This window comes from Loxodonta africana, chromosome 7, assembly GCF_030014295.1.
Source record: "Loxodonta africana isolate mLoxAfr1 chromosome 7, mLoxAfr1.hap2, whole genome shotgun sequence".
In the NCBI taxonomy this organism is placed as follows: domain Eukaryota; kingdom Metazoa; phylum Chordata; class Mammalia; order Proboscidea; family Elephantidae; genus Loxodonta; species Loxodonta africana.
The window spans coordinates 17,543,636-17,562,204 of NC_087348.1; the positions used below are offsets into that span (position 1 = coordinate 17,543,636).

General features: G+C 40.8%; 2 protein-coding genes across 4 annotated transcripts in view; one reads left to right on the forward strand and one right to left on the reverse strand.

Moving 5' to 3' along the window:
* Positions 1 to 10,092, reverse strand: part of ZFP91 (ZFP91 zinc finger protein, atypical E3 ubiquitin ligase) — a 42,826-nt gene extending 32,734 nt beyond the window's left edge. For both annotated transcript variants that reach the window (XM_010600906.3, XM_003421349.4), the window contains exons 1-2: positions 9,728 to 10,092; positions 4,363 to 4,391 (exon numbers count right to left, since the gene is read on the reverse strand). In XM_010600906.3, the coding sequence (XP_010599208.1) occupies positions 4,363 to 4,391; positions 9,728 to 10,077 (379 nt within the window). In that variant the 5' untranslated portion in view covers positions 10,078 to 10,092. The remainder of the gene's footprint in view (positions 1 to 4,362; positions 4,392 to 9,727) is intronic.
* A 242-nt stretch (positions 10,093 to 10,334) lies between these two features.
* LPXN (leupaxin) overlaps positions 10,335 to 18,569 on the forward strand; it is a 63,634-nt gene continuing 55,399 nt past the window's right edge. Inside the window, exon 1 of one of the 2 annotated variants that reach the window (XM_023540550.2) lies at positions 10,335 to 15,233. In XM_023540550.2, coding sequence (XP_023396318.1) covers positions 15,182 to 15,233 — 52 coding nt within the window. In that variant the 5' untranslated portion in view covers positions 10,335 to 15,181. The remainder of the gene's footprint in view (positions 15,234 to 18,569) is intronic. The other variant, XM_010600905.3, reaches the window with a different exon arrangement.

The following is an 18,569-nucleotide window of genomic DNA, read 5'->3' on the forward strand; positions in this document are numbered from 1 at the left end:
ATAAAAGGTGAAAGCCAAAGTTTAATACAATCAAAATTTCAAGCATGCAGGCTTACTACCAGAGTATGTTTCCCACAACTTTAATTTTACGAGATAATTCTGAAAAAAAAAAAAAAAAAAAAGGGAGCCTAAGTCAAAAGTTATTTAAGTCAAAAGTTTGGTAACTGGCCACATTTTGGCATTTATATTGCATATTACAGTTGGCCCTCCATATCCATGGGTTTTGCATCCATGGACTCAACAACCAACCTGGGATTGAAAGTATTTGGGGGGTGGGGAGTGGCGGGAGTTCCAAAAAGCAAAATTTGCATTTGCCACACTCAGAGCAGGACACTGAATCCACAGGAATGAAGTGATGTGTAGGCATCCCCTGCTGTAGCCTCCCACCATCTTATGGATCCTAAGTCTCTCTCCAGCACTCAACTGTTTCAGCATTGCTTGCCTCACCTCTTGTTTGTTCCTTACTTGTGTTGTGTGCACCCTTTGTTTCTGTGAAAAAATTGCTTCTAAAAAGCAATGAATAATAGTCAAAGCAATCCCTCAGAGGCTAAGTGTGAGGGGTTGAGGAGCGCGAGAGGAAGGCGTTTCCAGCAAGTGAGGGATGGCTGGCTAGCTCTGTAAAGAGCTACAGCCTCAAGAACTTCAAGATCACAGGTGGACTGGCATCAGCTAATGAATGCCCAGGCAGCATCAGTGTTCCCAGTAGGTATTACAAGTAATCACGAAATGAGGATGTGCATAGGTTACATGCAAACACTACGGCATTTTATATAAGGAACGTCAGCATTCCTATATTTTGGCATCCGTGGGGGTCCTGGAACCAATCCCCCATGGATATCAAAGTCCATCTGTACTGAAAATCAAAGTCTCTGAGAAATCCTGCAATAAGTAATCTAGCTTTGATGGCTCAGCATTGCCCACATTTATTTAACTCTTAAATACTTAGAGTTTCCTGTTTTATGATGTTTTAATCTTGATGGCCAAGTTTAACTATTTTCATCCCAAAGGATCCAACAGATGGGAGAGAAAATAATCAAATTGCACCATGTTAATCTGTCTAGTTGGAGATTTGAAAGAAATGAAAATTCGAGGATAAGTAACACGGGATTGTTAATAAATTACATTGAGGTGAACTATACCTTTACTAACACAAATGTAACAACCCGAGAGAGAAAAGAAGGAAAACATAAAGCCTAGTTAAAAAGCCTCTGACCCTCCAGACTTCTGTTAATACTCCTGGAAGTTTCACAATGACAAACGTAATCCTCTGGCAGTGGTAAACCAAGTTTTCAGCTTTTTTCTTTTTTCCTTGTGGAAAGCTCCTCACCCAGATAGCTATCTGCATAGCTGTTTCATTACCATTATTCAGGTCTCAGCTCAAATGTCACTTCCTCAGAGAGGCCTTCCTTTGCAATCTTATCTAAACTTAACCCTTGTCCCCACTTGACCAAACATTATCATATTACCCTGTTTTAATATCTTCATTGTACTTACTTGATTACTAGTACCATCCACTGCCTAGAGTGGTGCTGGCACATAGTGGATGCTCAACCATTAGTTGCTGAATGAATGAATAAACACTCTTTTAGCAAAGCAGCTTTCCCATGTTTTATATATACACCTATCAGAGTAAAATAAATGTAGCAGGAACAGGGACCAAAAATTAATATTGCACTCTGCAATTAAATGATTTAAAAATACTAGAAAGCTGCTTTGTGTGTACAATATTATTTGTTTAAACACGTCAAAGGTTCATATCAACTCAAAAAAGCCCCAAACCAAACCTGTTGCCATCAAATCAATTCTGACTTGTGGCGACCCCATGTGTTAGAGCAGAACTTCTTCTCCATGAGGTTTTTAAGGCTGTGACTTTTATGGAAGCACATCACCACCAAGTGCCTTCGAACCACCATTCTTTAGGTTAGTAGTCCTGCACAGGCCTTCTGCGCCACCCAAGAACAACCTTTATCTCCAACTTAAAAAGAGAATATAATCTCAAACTCTTTGAGTAAATATTAAGTAAAAACAACCCTGAAAACACATTTTCATTATCAATAAAATGGACAATCATACCTCTAAAAAATATCCAAACCTGTTCAAAGTTTTGAAAAAGCCTCAAACTTTTAGAATGAGCATGAATTACTTCAGTTAAAATTCAGCAGAATAAGCATCAAGACTATTCTAGAGTAACAGAATAACTTTGCGTGAAGTTAAATAACAAGACAAAAGGAGAACTGAAGTAAATTTGAAATATTAAACAGCACAGGAAAAGGTGACTACTAAAGCTTCTGTTTCTTTATTCCCTGACCTTGTTGTGCAAACCTATGTGAGGTACGGTTGTGTACCTATACACTATTCATGGAGCTCAACAACTATGGTTAATTGCACCTAATAAATGGCTTCATTAGGTAAACTGATAAAGAAATGGGGGTAGGAGCCTGAGAGTGAATATTTCTTTCAAATGTCACAAACATACCAAAACCAAACCCGTTGCCGTCAAGTCGATTCCAACTCATAGCGACCCCACACGACAGACAGATTAGAACTGCACCATACGATTTCCAAGGAGCACCTGGTGGATTCGAACTGCTGACCTTTTGGTTAGCAGATGTAGCTCTTAACCACTATGCTACCAGGGTTTCTGTTACAAACATAGCAGCCCCCTTTTACTGAGTGCTTACGGGATTTCAAGTATTGAATTATTTGCGACAAAGGACAAAACTCAAACTCAAAACCTGAGCTCTAACTCTAGATCCAGAGCGTTAAACTAGTGGATTAAAATGGGAGTGATTTTGGGGATGAAATACCTAGAATGCAGTTTTAATTTCATAGCTGCATAGCTACTTAACACGTCAACTTTCGGTTTAAGACAGCCACATGAATGAAGATTATCTAATTTAACTGTCCGAAAATTAGGAAATTCCACCACATTCTCTAAGAAGTTCTCAAGGCAACGCAGAATCATTTCTCTAGACAGGCCTACTCTTTAGACACATGAGGTAATTTTAGCTCTGATGAAGGTGGTTTAGGGAGTTTGGTTTGTGCTTTAATCAGATCTGCTCTAGTGCTTGACTGCCACCTGTCTCTACATTTTCCCCACATCACAAAATCCCCAAATAAGGAACATAAGACCTTACATTCTTGGCAGGCATACCTACTTTCCAAGTAATGATAGCAATAGGAGCAAAACCAAAAACCCATTAGACAAAACAGTCATGTAAAGCCTTCTATACTTACAAAAAAAAAATCACAAAACTCCTACAAATTTATCAAAAAAAGAAAAAAAATCTGCCTGGTACGTGATGAAGTACTAGCCTCCAATTCTAAAATTCAGAGAAACCTGAGTATTGACACCTAATTATTTACAAAGCAGCCACTAATTCAAGTTACTGGTTCCTAATCACAACGTCATTCTTCTAAACGGTATAAAAGCCAGATTTTAAACTTCATACATATTCTCAGAGTATTTTTTATGAAGAGAAAAATCTTCATTAAGATTACAAACACACACACACATACATATAAAACAGTAGCAGGCTATAAGTGGACCTTAATAAAACTAACCAGTCAGCTCTCAGTTATAACTAAGTGGATTCCAGGAGTTAGAAAGTGGCTGTTGTCAGGACTGGGTTAAGATCAGACACAATATATGAGATATGCCTGAGAGTGTATTTGCTCCAGTTTTAAGAAGGATCCTGTGTTATTTGAATTTAGCATCAAGGAGCACAGCCAATAACTAGGGAAAAAAAAGAAATGCAATGAATGAGCAACTGGCCCAACATGATGGAACAATTTTAATAACCCAATCTACAAAGCCAAAACACAGCCTAAACAAAGTCTTCTAAGAAATATTTAAAAAAGAAAAGTAGACATTAGCTACCTTTGATAATCCAGATAAACAAAAGACTACATTCAATACACACATAGTTGGTATGCTAAAACTCTAAAGAGAAATGACCTCATTTAATTATTCACCAGGTTGAAATCTTGGAACGTTTTTCTTTCCGCATTCTTCAAACTGCATTTATAATTTGAGCCTCTACCAGCAGCAAGACTTTGTCTACACTTAAATCTATATATTCCTCTCTTTATTCCTTCATAAAAAAACAAACGGCTTAAAAATTTTTCAGTTAACAGACATCAAACAACTTGATTTTTCCTAAAGGCTTCTAAGTAACGTCAAGATAGTCCTCTGCCAGATCTACTGTCATCTAAATAGCTCCTCTCCACAATTCAGTAATTCTTTATTGAATAAGTCACTTTTAAACGGGAACTAAATTGAATTACCAGGTTGAAGCACATTCTACTATAAGATCACAAGTAATTGGTGTAATGTGGAAGGTAAATATGACCAAATCTTACCTTTATCAGTTGTCACTTTTTCTACGCATCTGAAAGAAATGAGAATCAAATATTAAATGAACAACTTTGTACATTTTCTTAAAATGCAAATATTTACCTCTTTCAGGTAACAAATTAATCTCCAGAATGATGTAGAAAGCACCTAGAACAGTGCTGTCCAACACAACTTTCTGTGACGATGGAAACGTCCTATGTGGACAGTGCTTAATACAGCAGCCACGTTTGGCTACTGAGCACTTGAAATAGCTAGTGTAACTGAGGGACTAGATTTTTCACTCTGATAAATGTAAATTTAAATAGCCACATGTGCTATCTTATCTGAGAGTGCAGAGCTCTAGAGGAGCATTCCAAGTAATTGTTTTAACTGTAAAAAGACATTAATACACAGAAAATATTGCTAGATTTTGCTAGGTGTGATGCCATAAAAGGTCATATGAGAAAATGCCCACATTTACACAAATGCGGGGCGGGGGGAGGAAACCAAACCCGTTTGCCGACTCATAGTGACCCTATAGGACAGAGTACAACTGCCCCAAAGGGTTTCCAAGGAGCGGGTGGTGGATTTCAATTGCCAACCTTTTGGATAGCAGCTAAGCTCTTAACCACTATGCCATCAGGGCTCCCAGATGCAGAAAGTAGGGGTGAAATGCCCTGTCTGGGATTTGCTCTAAAATATTTCTGCAAAAAAAGGTGAGGGGCAGATAAAGCAAGCATGTGAAAATCTCCCTAACTGCTGAGATACTGATATTTCATAATATTGTTTTCTCTTTTTCTGTATTTGATAATTTCCATAATAAACATTAAAAGAAACCTAAAAAAAAAAAAAAAATCCACTATTAAACCCATGTTGAAATCTATTTCTAAAGAGGCAATAGATGATCTCAGAAATAAATGTAATTTGCACTTTACAGATTAGATAGCAACAGTAAGGGGCTTAAAGTGTTAACAGCTGACAGACTAAAAAAAGATGTTACTCCCATGTTGTTAATCCAGCGAAATTTCTATTATACATAAATGTTGAGTATAATACCATGACTTCTCCTACACCCATCACCCAACTTCAACAATCAACATGCCTTGTATCTTTACCATAAAGATGCTACAATCTCTCTGAATAGTACGAAGTTGTGTGAGTGTGTGTTCAGCAAGTAAACCCAGAGAATACTCAGGCAAATATAGAAGCCACAGCATAGTACAAATTCTGTTCTCTTTAGAAAGAATAGCTACCATTTTTTGTTCCTTATTTTTTTTAAAAGCTTGGTATTCTAGCTCTTTTTTAAATTATATTACCAATGCCCAAACTAAAATTAACATAGGGTAACTGCTAGTCTTCCTCAAACTCTAAATGAAATCTACAGAAATAACTGCTAAAATTTTGAAACATTAAACAATAACCCTCCTGAAAACCTTTTGGAATCGCTCAATGTTTCTATTACCATTCTGATCACCCTGGGAGAAAAAGTTTGCGTCTTGTACAACTAAAGCGTTCCTCAAAGAGCCATCAAAGATTTTCTAGTTCAAAATATTACTGCCTCTTCGTCCTCACTACTCATGAGTCTCACATTTTCCTTAAAGGAAATAGCAAGAAAGTGTCATCCAAAGCCTTATCATTTTACTTTTACCAAGAAAATATACCAAAAATGGAATGCTATCCACCAAAAAATAAATAGAGCAATACTTCTGTTTCCTTCATCTGTAATTCACCTGAACCTGGTGGAAGACTTCTAAAAATGCTCAGTCTTTGCTAGAACGATTACTTGACAGCTACAATGGAAGTTTTAAAAAGCATTTATTATTAAAGTTTTAAACTTGCACACCGACAGGATAAACAAAGGGCTTACTATAAAAAGGTGAAAGAAAAAAGATTGCATTTTAACCTAATCTTAGGTTTGACAATTTCTATTGAAAGCATGGATGTTTTAACTTATCAATCAAAAAATATATATACCTGAAAACTACTACGCTAATGCGGCCATGTGTTTCTTGTCAAATAATATTAATTTAAAGATTTGAAGAAGAGTATATTAACATCTGCATTTGAAATATAAGAATCTTAACTCTAGCTTAAAAATGATTAGCCTAATTCTTAAACGGTACTGAGTACGTAACATACCATTCTTCAAATTTAGTTTATCTTTCTTTACTACACCTCCTAAACTTTAATTTATGACTCTAAGCATTTAACTTTATGCATTTCCCTTGAGCAAGTTCATGGAAAACAAGTTTTTAACTCCTCTTTATTCACAAATATTTCCTTTTCTTCTTTTGAAATGTTCTAGTGAACACTTCAAGCAAATGGAGAAAGTTGTTCTAAGCTTAATTTAAGAAGCTTCATAAAAACTGCACCCTAAACTAGTTATCATCCAACTATAAACTAAAGCTTGTTTCCCAAATTCACAAACAATCAGATTATAGGTGAGGAAGCAGAGAGGTTAAGTAACTTGCCCAAGGTCACTTAATGAATAGTAAAAAGCTGCGAATTGAAACCTGGGTTTACTGGCTAAAAGTCCAAGGTTTTTTCACTATAGTATTTTGCTTTCTAATATGAACAGGTTTCAATCGATGCGAATCTCTGTATTTCATGATTTTTTAAGCTGTTGTACAACTGGCTGTCTCTTCAATCAAGGAAAAAGGTGGGATATGGAATAAAGACTTGAATGAAACAAGTTATTTGGAAAATAGAGATGAATCAAGGTCAGAAGACACTTGACCACAGCTCAGTAACTGATACTCAAAACTTCCTGCAGTGTCTTAATGAATTAAAAGATTAAATTCAGTAGGAAAAATTAGTGTTAAAATGTGTTTTCTCATTTGGAAAATTAGTAAACCAAACATATGTTCGACAAATCTTCACTAATCAATGCACATCCCCCTTAACACTGCATGGCCCTAGGGGACTAGGACCACGCCTATTTATAGCCCACTAAAAAAAAAAAAAATTTTTTTTTTTTAACTAGCAGTACCAGGCTGGGTTACTCTCAGTCAAGATGATGTAAGCTGAACTCGTTTAGGGCTTTTATGATTTGCCCTGCAGTAAACTGAAAATGTGTAACAAAAACATTATGATGATGAAATTTTAACAATCTGATAAGAACTGTAATTTTAAATACACAATCAAGACACAGTTCTGAGGCTGAGAGAAGAATACTTACTGATTACCTTTTATGATATTAGATGAGAGAAAGAGATACTAAGAATTAAGACTACCCCTTCCTCCCCAAAAGTAATATTATGGAGAAAGAGCTGCAGGGATTTAGTCAAGTCATTCTCACCATCCTTTCAGAAGTTCAGCTGTTGTTAACTCCTTTTATATTATGGAAGTGCAAAGACTCACTAGTATTTTTTGCCAAGAGTTAGGGAAAAATAAACCACCCTAGGTATAATTATCTTTGATAAGTAAAACTGGGGGAACAATGAGGGCAAAAGGTGGCAAGAAGATATTTAATTCTCATCATACTTGGTAAAGTAGAGAGTCACGAAAAACAGGATGACCCTCAACAAAATGGGCTGACACTGTTGTTCCAACAACAGGCTCAAGTGTATCAACGATTGTGAAGACGGTGCAGGACCCAGTGTCATTCTGTTCTACTGCACACAGGGTCACTATGAGTCGGAACCGACTGGATGGGCACCTAACAACGACTCTCAAACAGTAGATGAAAACGGAAAGGAATTTTTAAAATATTTTAAGCATTAATTTTTCTATGTGTGGTAACAGTCCCTGGGTAGTGCAACCGGTTATTGTGCTCAGCTGCTAACCAAAAGGTTGGTGGTTTCGGTCTACCCAGAGGTGTCTGGGAAGAAAGCTCTGATGATCGACTTCTGAAAAATCAGCCACTGAAAACCCTCTGCAGCACAGTTCTACTCTGACACACATGGGGTCACCACGAGTCAGAACTAACTTGATGGCAACTGCAGTGATTTTATGTATGCTAATATAAAATATGAAAGATTCAATTTCGCAGAACTTGCAAAATTTACATGAAAACCACTACTACACAATACTTGTAGCTCTGTACCACTGCCACTCAAAACAGTAACTTTCACTCCTCTACTTGGCATTGTGCTAAATGCTTCACACGTCATATTTAATTCCATAAACTTAAATCCAAACAAAGCTATTGATGTATCTTTTCAAATTATTAAAAGTTCTAACTTCAGAATTATTTGTAAATTCAGATTTTTGTTGCTCACAGATTGTAGTTCACACAATTTTCTAAAGGACGTAAACTTAAATGACATTCCAAAGTTCGAAAGCACACCTAGTTACACAGTATAACTTTGAATTTTATTCCCCTTTCTGAGAGGCTTCTAAGGCAGGCATGACAAATCAAGACTTAATTCTTAATTCCGGAACAGGTCAAATCTTGCCACTACCCCTATGGGGGAGTGTGGGTGGGCACTTAAAAAACTGATTGTTTTTCTCTCACTTTAAATTTTCCCCGCTTTCAATAATTTTTTTCACTTGATGGCAACTGATGGTGACACAAATGATGCTTTCAGTAACGAATTAAATATAAATAGCTAACGTGAGTAATTCCCCAAATTTACAAACCTGTGGGCTTTGGGATTCTTTACATGAGTTTTATTTTACTAAGCAATTTAAAATCTTTATGTCCATGGTTCTCTGTTCACGGTTCCTCTAGTACCTCTGCGTAATAAAGGAATTCCTTTCAAATTAGTCTAATTTTAAGGACGAAGCTCCTCCATTAAAACATGCAAAAACAAATTCAAATTCTCAGGGAAAAAACAAACAAAAAACTAAAGAACATCCATCTATTTTGTTATACGAAAAGACTCCACACTTAAAAATTGGCACAGCCACGTTTTTACCCCCACCAGTAAGTTGTCCATTTCCAAAAAGAGGAGAAAGTTATGTGAAAATTTGAGTGAAAAAGAGCTACATAAAGATACTAGTGTAAGTGGCTCTTGGGCTAATTAATGGGAAGACAGGGACACATTTTTGAAGGCTAAGATCGTGCTGCGGATTTCCTAACGAAGACGTGATGTAATATAGGAGGGTGGCTGTAAGAGGGAAACGGATAGGTTGACAAAGACGTGCAGTTGCCAGAGCGCGGAATAAGCCTACGGCGGCAGAGAAGTGGGCCACTGGGGACAGGGAGGGGTGTATTCCACAAAGGATGATTTCAGAGAGTCGGGAAGTGTCCCCAAAAGGCAGAAGGCATGGGGGGCCGGAGGGGAGTGCTCGGAAGGGTAACTGGGAAAGCAGGGTGACATTAGGCGTGCGGAGCCGGCAGGGGGCAGAGCAGGCAGGATGTCACGTGGAGTGGACTCTACGGGAGCCGGGAGGGTTGCGTGCGGACAGGGGGGTCTTTCCCACCGCCTGAAACACTGCGTTACTCACAGGAGTCGCGGACTCTTCTTGCCCTGAGCTGGAGACGGGGGCTTCGCGGCCTGGGACTGCTGCCCTGGGGCGTCGGGAGGCCTGGCGCTGGGGCTGCTCCTCCGCCGGCGCGGATACTCGGCCTTCCTCCGGCGGGACACAGCAGCGGCGGCGGCGGCCGCAGCGGCCCGGCCCCGGTCGCGGCCTCCCCTCAGCACGCGGCTGCTAGTGGTCCCCGCAGGCGCCGCCGCCGCCGTCGTCTCAGGGGGCCGCTGCTGGGGCTCCTCCGGAGCCGCCTTAGCCACCGCCGCCTCTCCCCCTTCCTGGTCCTGCTGCTCCGGGGGTCTCGGCTCTTCCGTCTCCCCCGGCATCAGGGCTCGTCCGTCCCCACCCCCTCGTCCCAGGCGGCGGAGGCGGAGGCGGCTGCGGCGCTGCTCCCCCCGCCCCCTTCGCCTCCCGGAGCTTCGGGCTCACTCTCACCCTGCGTTCCTGTTCCCCCTCCCCTCCTCCCAGCTCCGAGGGAGCCCCCCCGCCCCCTGCCACTCACTGCCCGCAGCCGCTGGCGCCGCGCGCGCGCCCGACACGGACGCTCCACGGACCAATCGGAGAGGAGGAACGGCCTTGTGACCCCGCCCCTGTCGGCCTCTCACGCAGCGGCGTACCGGGTTTCCTCCCCCACCCCTTTCTTTGACCAATCAGGAAACGGCTTCAAGGGAGCGCGCGAGGTTTCCTTCCCCGCGCACCCACTCTCACCGTTAAACGGCTGCGTCTCGCGACAATCCGAAAGTGACCTTCCCCCCCCCGCTCCGGAGATCAACGGGCGCTAGAGGTGGTGGGAGGGGCAGGTCTCGCGAGGGAGGCTAGTAGGAAGAAAACGCACCTCTTTCCCCGCCTGGCGCGCACCCTGGACTGGCTGCGCGCGCACCTGCCTCCCTTAGGAGCCGCTAATGCCACCAGGGCTCTTTCTAGCCTCAATTCGTGGAAACAGTCTGGTCGTTCTTCTGCCTCCACCCTGAGTCCCACTTTCCTGTCTTTGGCTTTTTTATCCCCAGCGTCGCCAGGTCTTGCACAGTGACGGGGGACTTTTTTCAGCTGTCGCTTCTCCTTTAAGAAAAAAAGTCCCGTCGGCTGCCGGATGAAAGTCTCAACAAAATGGCGGTGGTAGAACGGAGGCGGGGTCGTGGGGGGCAATGAGAGCCCGCCTCTTGGCGCATGCGTATGGTTAACTTTCCCAAAGGTACCCTGGGATATGAAGTCCTAGCTACTTTGGCCTGCGGCTAAAAAAAGAAACCGAGACGGAGAGGGTGCTGGTGCTGGTGACTGGTGCTCCATGGGAAAAGTAGTTTACTCTCCGCGGTCCGATTTTACTTTTCTAGGGACTCGACGGCACTGGGTTTTAGGTTGGCAGTGCCTCCGGGGTGGGCCGTGACGCCTGCGCAGTGCCGGCCCAAGTGGCGAGGGAGCTGTTGGTCAGCGAGGGTTGTTTTGGGCTTTTTCTTTAGCGTTGGCGTAATGCTTCTTTCCTTGGCATCTCCCCCGGGGCCGGCTAGGGTTCATGTCTACATTATTCGTGTTGCCATCCTGTTTCTGATCTACTAGCCTGTGGACCTCTGGAAAGCAGGAACTGAATCTGATTTGGCTAGGTCCTGAGGGGCCTAGCGCAATGCCTAGCATTCAGTCAGCTCTTAATAAAAGTTTGTGGAACGAATTATAGAATTGATTCTCTACCAGACGTTGTTAGGGCATCAAGAAGCTGGCGACTGCTGCATACCTTTTGGGTTGTGGTTCCTGAGATGGAGGGAAGGGCAAAGGGTTGTTAGCGTGTCTCAGGTGACCTCCCCAGGGAAGCTGAAGGTCTACCTCATGCTTCCTGTCCCGAAGACACCTGCGGTTTATGAATGTTTCAACTGCACAGGAAACACAGAATTGCAGCTTTGTCAAAAGTTATTTGTCTGCCCAATACCGTGTGTAACTAAATTGTCCTGATGCGCCAAAAGGGAGTTTCCATTTGCTCATTTCTAAGTCGCAATCAGTGATGCAGTTGGCCTCTTGCATCTCGTTCTTTCGACCGTTATACTCAAGGAACGATTTGAAAGAACAGTCCTTTAACTCTGGAAAATAAAGCATCCGAGGTTAAAAGCCCCAGAAGGATGAGAATGGAAACAGGATCTGGGATCCTATTCTAGATTTCACGTTAAAAATTCAGTTAAACTGTAGATGCAGTGCAGTTATTTGCCAGCCAAGTGCTGAAGTGCGGTTTTCCTTCCAGTATTTTGGCTCAGTTACCACTTAAGGTTAGGCAAATGTTTTATATTCTCTACTGAGTGTTTTGCACTTTCATAGAACTAATGTCATTTTCAGTTGTAAAAATTGTTTGATAGAGTGTGGATGGAAATTTTTTCATACCCATGCTTGCAGTGAGCAGGCTCTTGGAACAGCACTGACATCCAGTGGTTACTCGGAGTAATGCAGAACGGGAATCTTAATTAAAAAAACAAAAAAGTCTTACAGACACAATGGAATGGAAAATGAATGATCTCTTTAGATTAACCTAAAAAGAGAACATTGTGTTGTAGAGAAAAGGTGATGGACTTTGAAGTCAAACTGGATTATAGTAGGTAGCTAACAAAGCTACCTACTAATTCTGTCAAGCAAGTTACTATCCTTGAACTTATTTCACCGCTGGTAAAAATGGTGATAATACTTATTTCACAGGACCCTAATTGTAGTTCTTTACATACTGCCTTCTCTGACTCATTTGGTAAATTTTTATTTCATTCAAGGTGAGTAAAATCTCAGTGGTAAAAAGGTGAAAGTTAACCTCAGTATCACTTTGCAAAGAAACTGCTCTAAGGCAATGCAGCTAGGCAGGAAGTTTGCTGAATCGAGATGTCACCAGTTTAGCACCTGGTGTCTTAAACCTTCCAGTTTCATTTTTCTTTTTTCATGCTGTTAGCGGCTGTTGAGTTGGCGCTATTCATGGTGACCTTATGTATAACAGAACAAAACAGTGCCTTATCCTGGACCATCCTCACGATCGTTCCTATGTTTGAGCCTATTGCTGTAGCCACCATGTTGATCCATCTCATGGAGGATTTCCCTTTTTACCATGGGGTCACACGAGTCAGTGTTGACTCAACAGCAGCCAACAAAATCAGTACCACTTTACCAAATATGATCTTTTCTGATGACGGGCCCTCTATAGATGTTTGACTTTTGAACCCCTGAAATAAGCCAGGCCCTGGCAATGCAAATATGAATAAACATCAACCCTGCCTTTTAAGGATTTACAATTTATTCAGGAAAGGGATAAGTGTAATTTCTGAATAATGAAGTAAAAAAAAAAGACAACAAAATGAATTGGGTGCTGGTTAGCTCTGATGGAAATTTTATGGTCACTGTGCCTCTATTGTCACCCACGTTCACAGAAGAAAGCAAGTTTCCTGATGTACAGTCACAGTGGGACCCATACTGAGAAAATACACAAGCACAAATCTGCCATTTCCATGACTTAAAGATGAGTTCTGGCATGTAGTAAGTAGTGAAATTTTGCTAAATTATTTTGACTCTTCCTTGCCAGTCCACCACAGGAATTCAAATCTTACAACCTGCCTATGTCCTATTTCATTTTAAAACTGTGACCTACCAAAAAAAAAAAAAAAAAATCACCAAATCAAAAGAGAGGAAGTGCTAAGCAAATACAGGAACCAGAAAGGGTTATAGAGGCTGCTTCATGCTGTCTCATTCAGTTCCTTTGTGGTCTTCTTCTTCAGCACATGCAAAAGCAGTTCCTTACAACCTGTGGGACCAGAGTATCTTGGGTGTGTGACAATGGAAGAGTTGGGTGAGTGGAGCTGCTTTGAGGAGAAACTGAGGGAATGAAGACTTGGCTGCCCTGTCTATGTATGGTGGGATGTACTTCTAGCCAGATTGACAGCAGTACTCGGAGATTTTATTTTCACTTCTCTGCTTTCTTCGGCCAACCAAGAGTGAGACATGAGGAACTATGATTGTTTGGGGGAAAGCCAGGTTCACTCTTTGTAGTAGCACAACAGAGAGCTTGGTGCTAACCACAGGGTAAACTTTACAGAAATACTTTTGGACTGAGTCGTGATTGAAACTGTCATTTTTAACATGGGCATTTTGCCCCTTGGGAGATACAGGAGGTTATAGGGTAGTCACACAGCTACAGGGATGTGATTTGGGGGGAAGAAAGGAAGAAAGAAAATGGAGAAGGGGAAAGGGTGTTTTGAGGAAGAGAAATGGAGTCGAAGCACAAGAATGAGGGATCTGCAGAGGCTGGAGAAAAGCCAAGGTGGTTTCGTTTTTGTTTCTGGATTAGTGTTGAATCAGTGATTTTGGCACTAAGCTTTTTATTCAGAGGAATTCTGAAGGAACAGATTACTATGGCCTACAAACATGATACCTCCTCCCACCACAAGGCAATTAAAACCAGCAGTGGAACGATTAGCCACTTTAACTGGGGAGGTCCCGCTTTCAGATCTTTGGAGTAAAGTAAAGCCTGTCATTCTTGGGACTTATTTTTTTAGGCTTTGCCAATGTTTGTTCCAGCATCCTTGCTGACACCAAGTCACTCCCTAACCTTTACCCAATTTCCAAGCTGTATTAATTCTACAGTGTCCTGGGCTTTAGCGTGTTGCAAGTGTAAACAACAACAAAAAACACATATTGGACATTGTCCTTTTTTTTTTTTTTCTAATTGTTTTGGGGGTGTGATTTGAGGGCTGGGCACATAGAGGATGCAAGAAAGTCAAATAACCAAAACCCACTGCTGTCGAGTTGATTCCAATTTATAAAGAGAAGACCGTTGAATGAAGAGGAGAAGGTGTTGTTTAACAAACATCGAACTATTGTTGATGTAAAGTCTATTTTGATCCTTGGGGATAGATGCATTTTGGACTTGGGGTAGAATCCAAATTCTTATCCTGTGTGTGAGGGTTGGGGATATCTACATTTCTGCCAAGTTCCAGTAGTCTCTCTGTCTCTCTCTCTCTACTTTTTTTAATTTTAGGCATACCTAATAGTTTTCATGTAGGTTATTCAAATAGGAACTAATGTTTATTCAGTGTCTCAGGCTAAAGTGAGGCATTTTTATATATGGGAATCATTCTAGGGTCTGCAGCAACCCTCTGTAGTAGGTAATGTTCACTTTTTTTCAGATGAGAAACCAGGAAAAAATGAAATCATTTCTTCAAGGTCACTCTCAGGAGCATCTGACACCAAAGCCAATTAAGTTACAAGGCATTTCTCCTTTTTTGAAAAGTGCATTGGCTCAGGTGTTCCCCCCAATGGAACAACCCACATAATAAAAAACAAGTAGATTTGCACAGTTTTGCATTTCCTGAGCAAGACGAATGGTAGAGAAATCTGGTCTAGAAATATAGAAAGTACCAAGCAGCCTGGAAGCTAACGTTTGTGTCGATTATCCAGATGGCTACACCTCAGTAGCTGTTGATGTCGACACCTGAACAGCTTCTTCATATGGTCATCAGCCTAATAGCTACTTGTAAGTCTTCGGGTGGGTCCCTCTTCCCCTCTGCAGGCATATAGCACTGAAGGCAGATTAGCACAAAGGGGCAGATATTCCCTCTGTAGAACTTCCTAGGTTAGTAGCTTTTATCTACCCAGAAGATTTTACCTAAATTCTCAATACACAGGTGTGCTACATAAAGGGAACCAGTAGCAGACTGTGAAATTGCAGCTCATGGGGACTCCTGAGAGATCCCACTTTACTCCTTTCTTCTTAATGTTGATATTTCATTACTGGAGGGGGTTTGGAGCTATCGGTGAGATAAAGGGCTATAGAGTTTTCAGTCTTGTCCCAACCACTATCTTCCCGTCCCCTCTGCCACCACCACTGGTAGCCCTGTATTTGTCATAGTGAAATTAGTCATGTTCAAATTACAAAATCTGGCAAGATGACCTCAGTATGTTGGTGATATGTGGACTCACAGAAAACAGGAAGAGAAAGGCCTGTTAACTCACAGCCCAAAAGGGAGAGTTTTAATAATTCTGGCTAGCTCGTGCTTCTAAGCGTAACCCCTACTCTTAGTGGTATGGTTTACTTCTCTTATACAGGGTCTCCCCTTTCCCCCAGCCTTTATTGTAAATGACTTTTTATTTTGAATCCAGAAGGATCTTTGACTTCTGGTTGGAGCAAAGCTTAGAAAATAGAAATGAGACAGAACAAAAATTTGGAATTCCTGAATTTTCTCAACCTGCCTACCAACATTCTAAGACAATAAGTCTCACTCTCTTTCTACTTTAGTTTTTTTCTTTCCTTTTTTTTTTTTATTGTGCTTTAGATGAAAGTTTACAGAACAAACTAGTTTCTCATTTAACAGTATACGTGTTGTTTTATGACGTTGGTTAAGAACCCCATGACGTGTCAACACTCTCCCTTCTCAAATTTGGGTTCCCTATTACCAGCTTTCCTGTTCCCTCTTGCCTTCTATTCCTTGCCCCTGGGTTGGTGCACCCCTTTAGTCTGTTTTGTTGTATGGGCCTGTCCAATCTTTGGCTGAAGGATGAGCCACAGGAGTGACTTCATTACTTGGCTGACAAGGTGTTGGGGGCCATACACTCAGGGTTTCTCCAGTCTCTGTCAGGCCAGCAAGTCTGGTCTTTCTTTTTGAGTTAGAGTTTTGTTCTACATTTTTCTGCAGCTCTGTCCGGGACCTTCTGTTGTGATCCCTGTCAGAGCAGTCAGTGGTGGTAGCTGGGCACCATCTAGCTGTACTGGACTCAGTCTGGTGGAGGCCATGGTAGGTGTGGTCCGTTAGTCCTTTAGATGAATCATTCCTTTGTATCTTTTAGTTTTCTTCATTTTTCCTTGCTCCTGAGGGGATGAAACCAGTGGAGTATCCTAGATGGCCATTCACAGGCTTTTAAGACCCCAGATGCTACTCATCAAAGTAGAATGTAGAACATTCTCTTTATAAACTAAGTTATGCCAGTTGAGCTAGATTTTTCCTGAGACCATGGTCCCCACAGCACTCAGCCCAGCAATTTGGTCCCTCAGAGAGTTTGGATGTGTCTATGGAGCTTCCATGACCTTGCCTTGTACAAGTTGTGCTAGCTTTCCCAGTATTGTGTACTGTCTTACCTTTCACCAAAGTTACCCCTTATCTATTGTCTGTTTAGTGTTTTCCCATCCCTACCCTTCCTCTCCCTCGTAGCCATCAAAGATTATTTCTTTTTGTGTGTAAACCTTTTCATGGGTTTTTACAGTAGTGATCTCATACAATGTTCGTCTTTTTGTGATTGCCTTATTTCATTCAGCATAATGTCCTCCAGATTCATCCATGTTATGAGATGCTTCACAGATTCATTGTTGTTCTCTATCATTGCGTAATACTCCATTGTGTGTATGTACCACAGTTTGATTCTCCATTCACCTGTCGATGGTCATCTAGGTTGTTTCCATCTTTTTGCTATTGTGAACAATGCTCCAATGAACATGGGTGTGCATATTGTTTGACAACTCGTATTTCTTTAGGATATATTCCTAGGAGTGGGATTGTTGGATCATGTGGTATTTCTGTTTCCAGCTTTCTAAGGAAGCGCTATATCGTTTTCCAAAATGGTTGTATCATTTTGCATTCCCACCAGCAGTACATAAGAGTTCCAATCTCCCCACCGCCTCTCCAACATTTGTTATTTCCTGTTATTTTGATTAATGCCTGTAATACTGGGGTAAGATAGTATCTTGTTGTGGTTTTGATTTGCATTTCTGTAATGGCTGATTGTGAGCATTTCCTTATGTGTCTGTTGGCTGCTCAAATGTCTTCTTTGGTGAAGTGTCTGTTCATTTCCTTTTCCTAATTTTTAATTGGATTATTTGTCTTATTTTTGTAGAGGTGTTGGATTTTCTTGTGGATTTTAGAAATTAGACCTTTGTCTGATTTGTAATAGTCAAAATTTTTTTCTCAGTCTCTAGGTTCTCTTTTTACTCTTTTGGTGAAGTCTTTTGATGAGCATAAATGTTTAATTTTTAGAAGATCCAGTTATCTAGCTTATCTTCTGGAGTTTGTGTGGTTGGTTGTAGTTTGTATCTTGTTAATCCCGTGTATTAAGGCTTCTAGTGTTGATCCTATGTTTTCTTCTATGAACTTCAGAGTTTTTGGCTTTATATTTAGGTCTTTGACCCATTTAGAATTTGTTTTTGTATATGGCGTGAGGTATGGGTTCTGTTTCATTTTTTTTTGCAGATGGATATCCAGCTTTGCCAGCATCATTTGTTTAGGAAAAAAAAACATAAAACTGTCTTTTCCCCATTTGATGGACTTTGGGACCTTGTCGAAGATCAGGTGACCACTGGTGGATGGATTTACATCTGGGTTCTCAATTCTGTTCCATTGGTCAATGTATCTGTTGTTGTACCAGTACCAGGCTGTTTTGACTACCTTAGCTGTATAGCAAGCTTTGAGGTCAGGTAGTGTGACTGCTCCCACTTTTTTTTCTTCTTCAGTAGTGCTTTACATATCTGCGGCTTCTTCACTTTCCATATAAAGTTAATGATAAGTTTTTCCATCTCTTTGAAGTGTATCGTTGGTCTTTGGATCAGGATTGCATTGTATTTGTAAATTGCTTTGGGTAGAATTATCGTTTTCGCAATGTTGAGTCTACCTATCCATAAGCATGGTATGTTTTTCCATTTATATAGATCTCTTTTGGTTTCTTGCAGTAGTGTTTTGTATTTTTCTTTGAATAGGCCCTTTACATCTCTGGTTAGATTTATTCGTAAGTATTTTTTTTTTAATTGTGCTTTAAGTGAAAGTTTACAAATCAAGTCAGTCTCCCACAGAAAAATTTATATACACCTTGCTATATGTACTCCTAG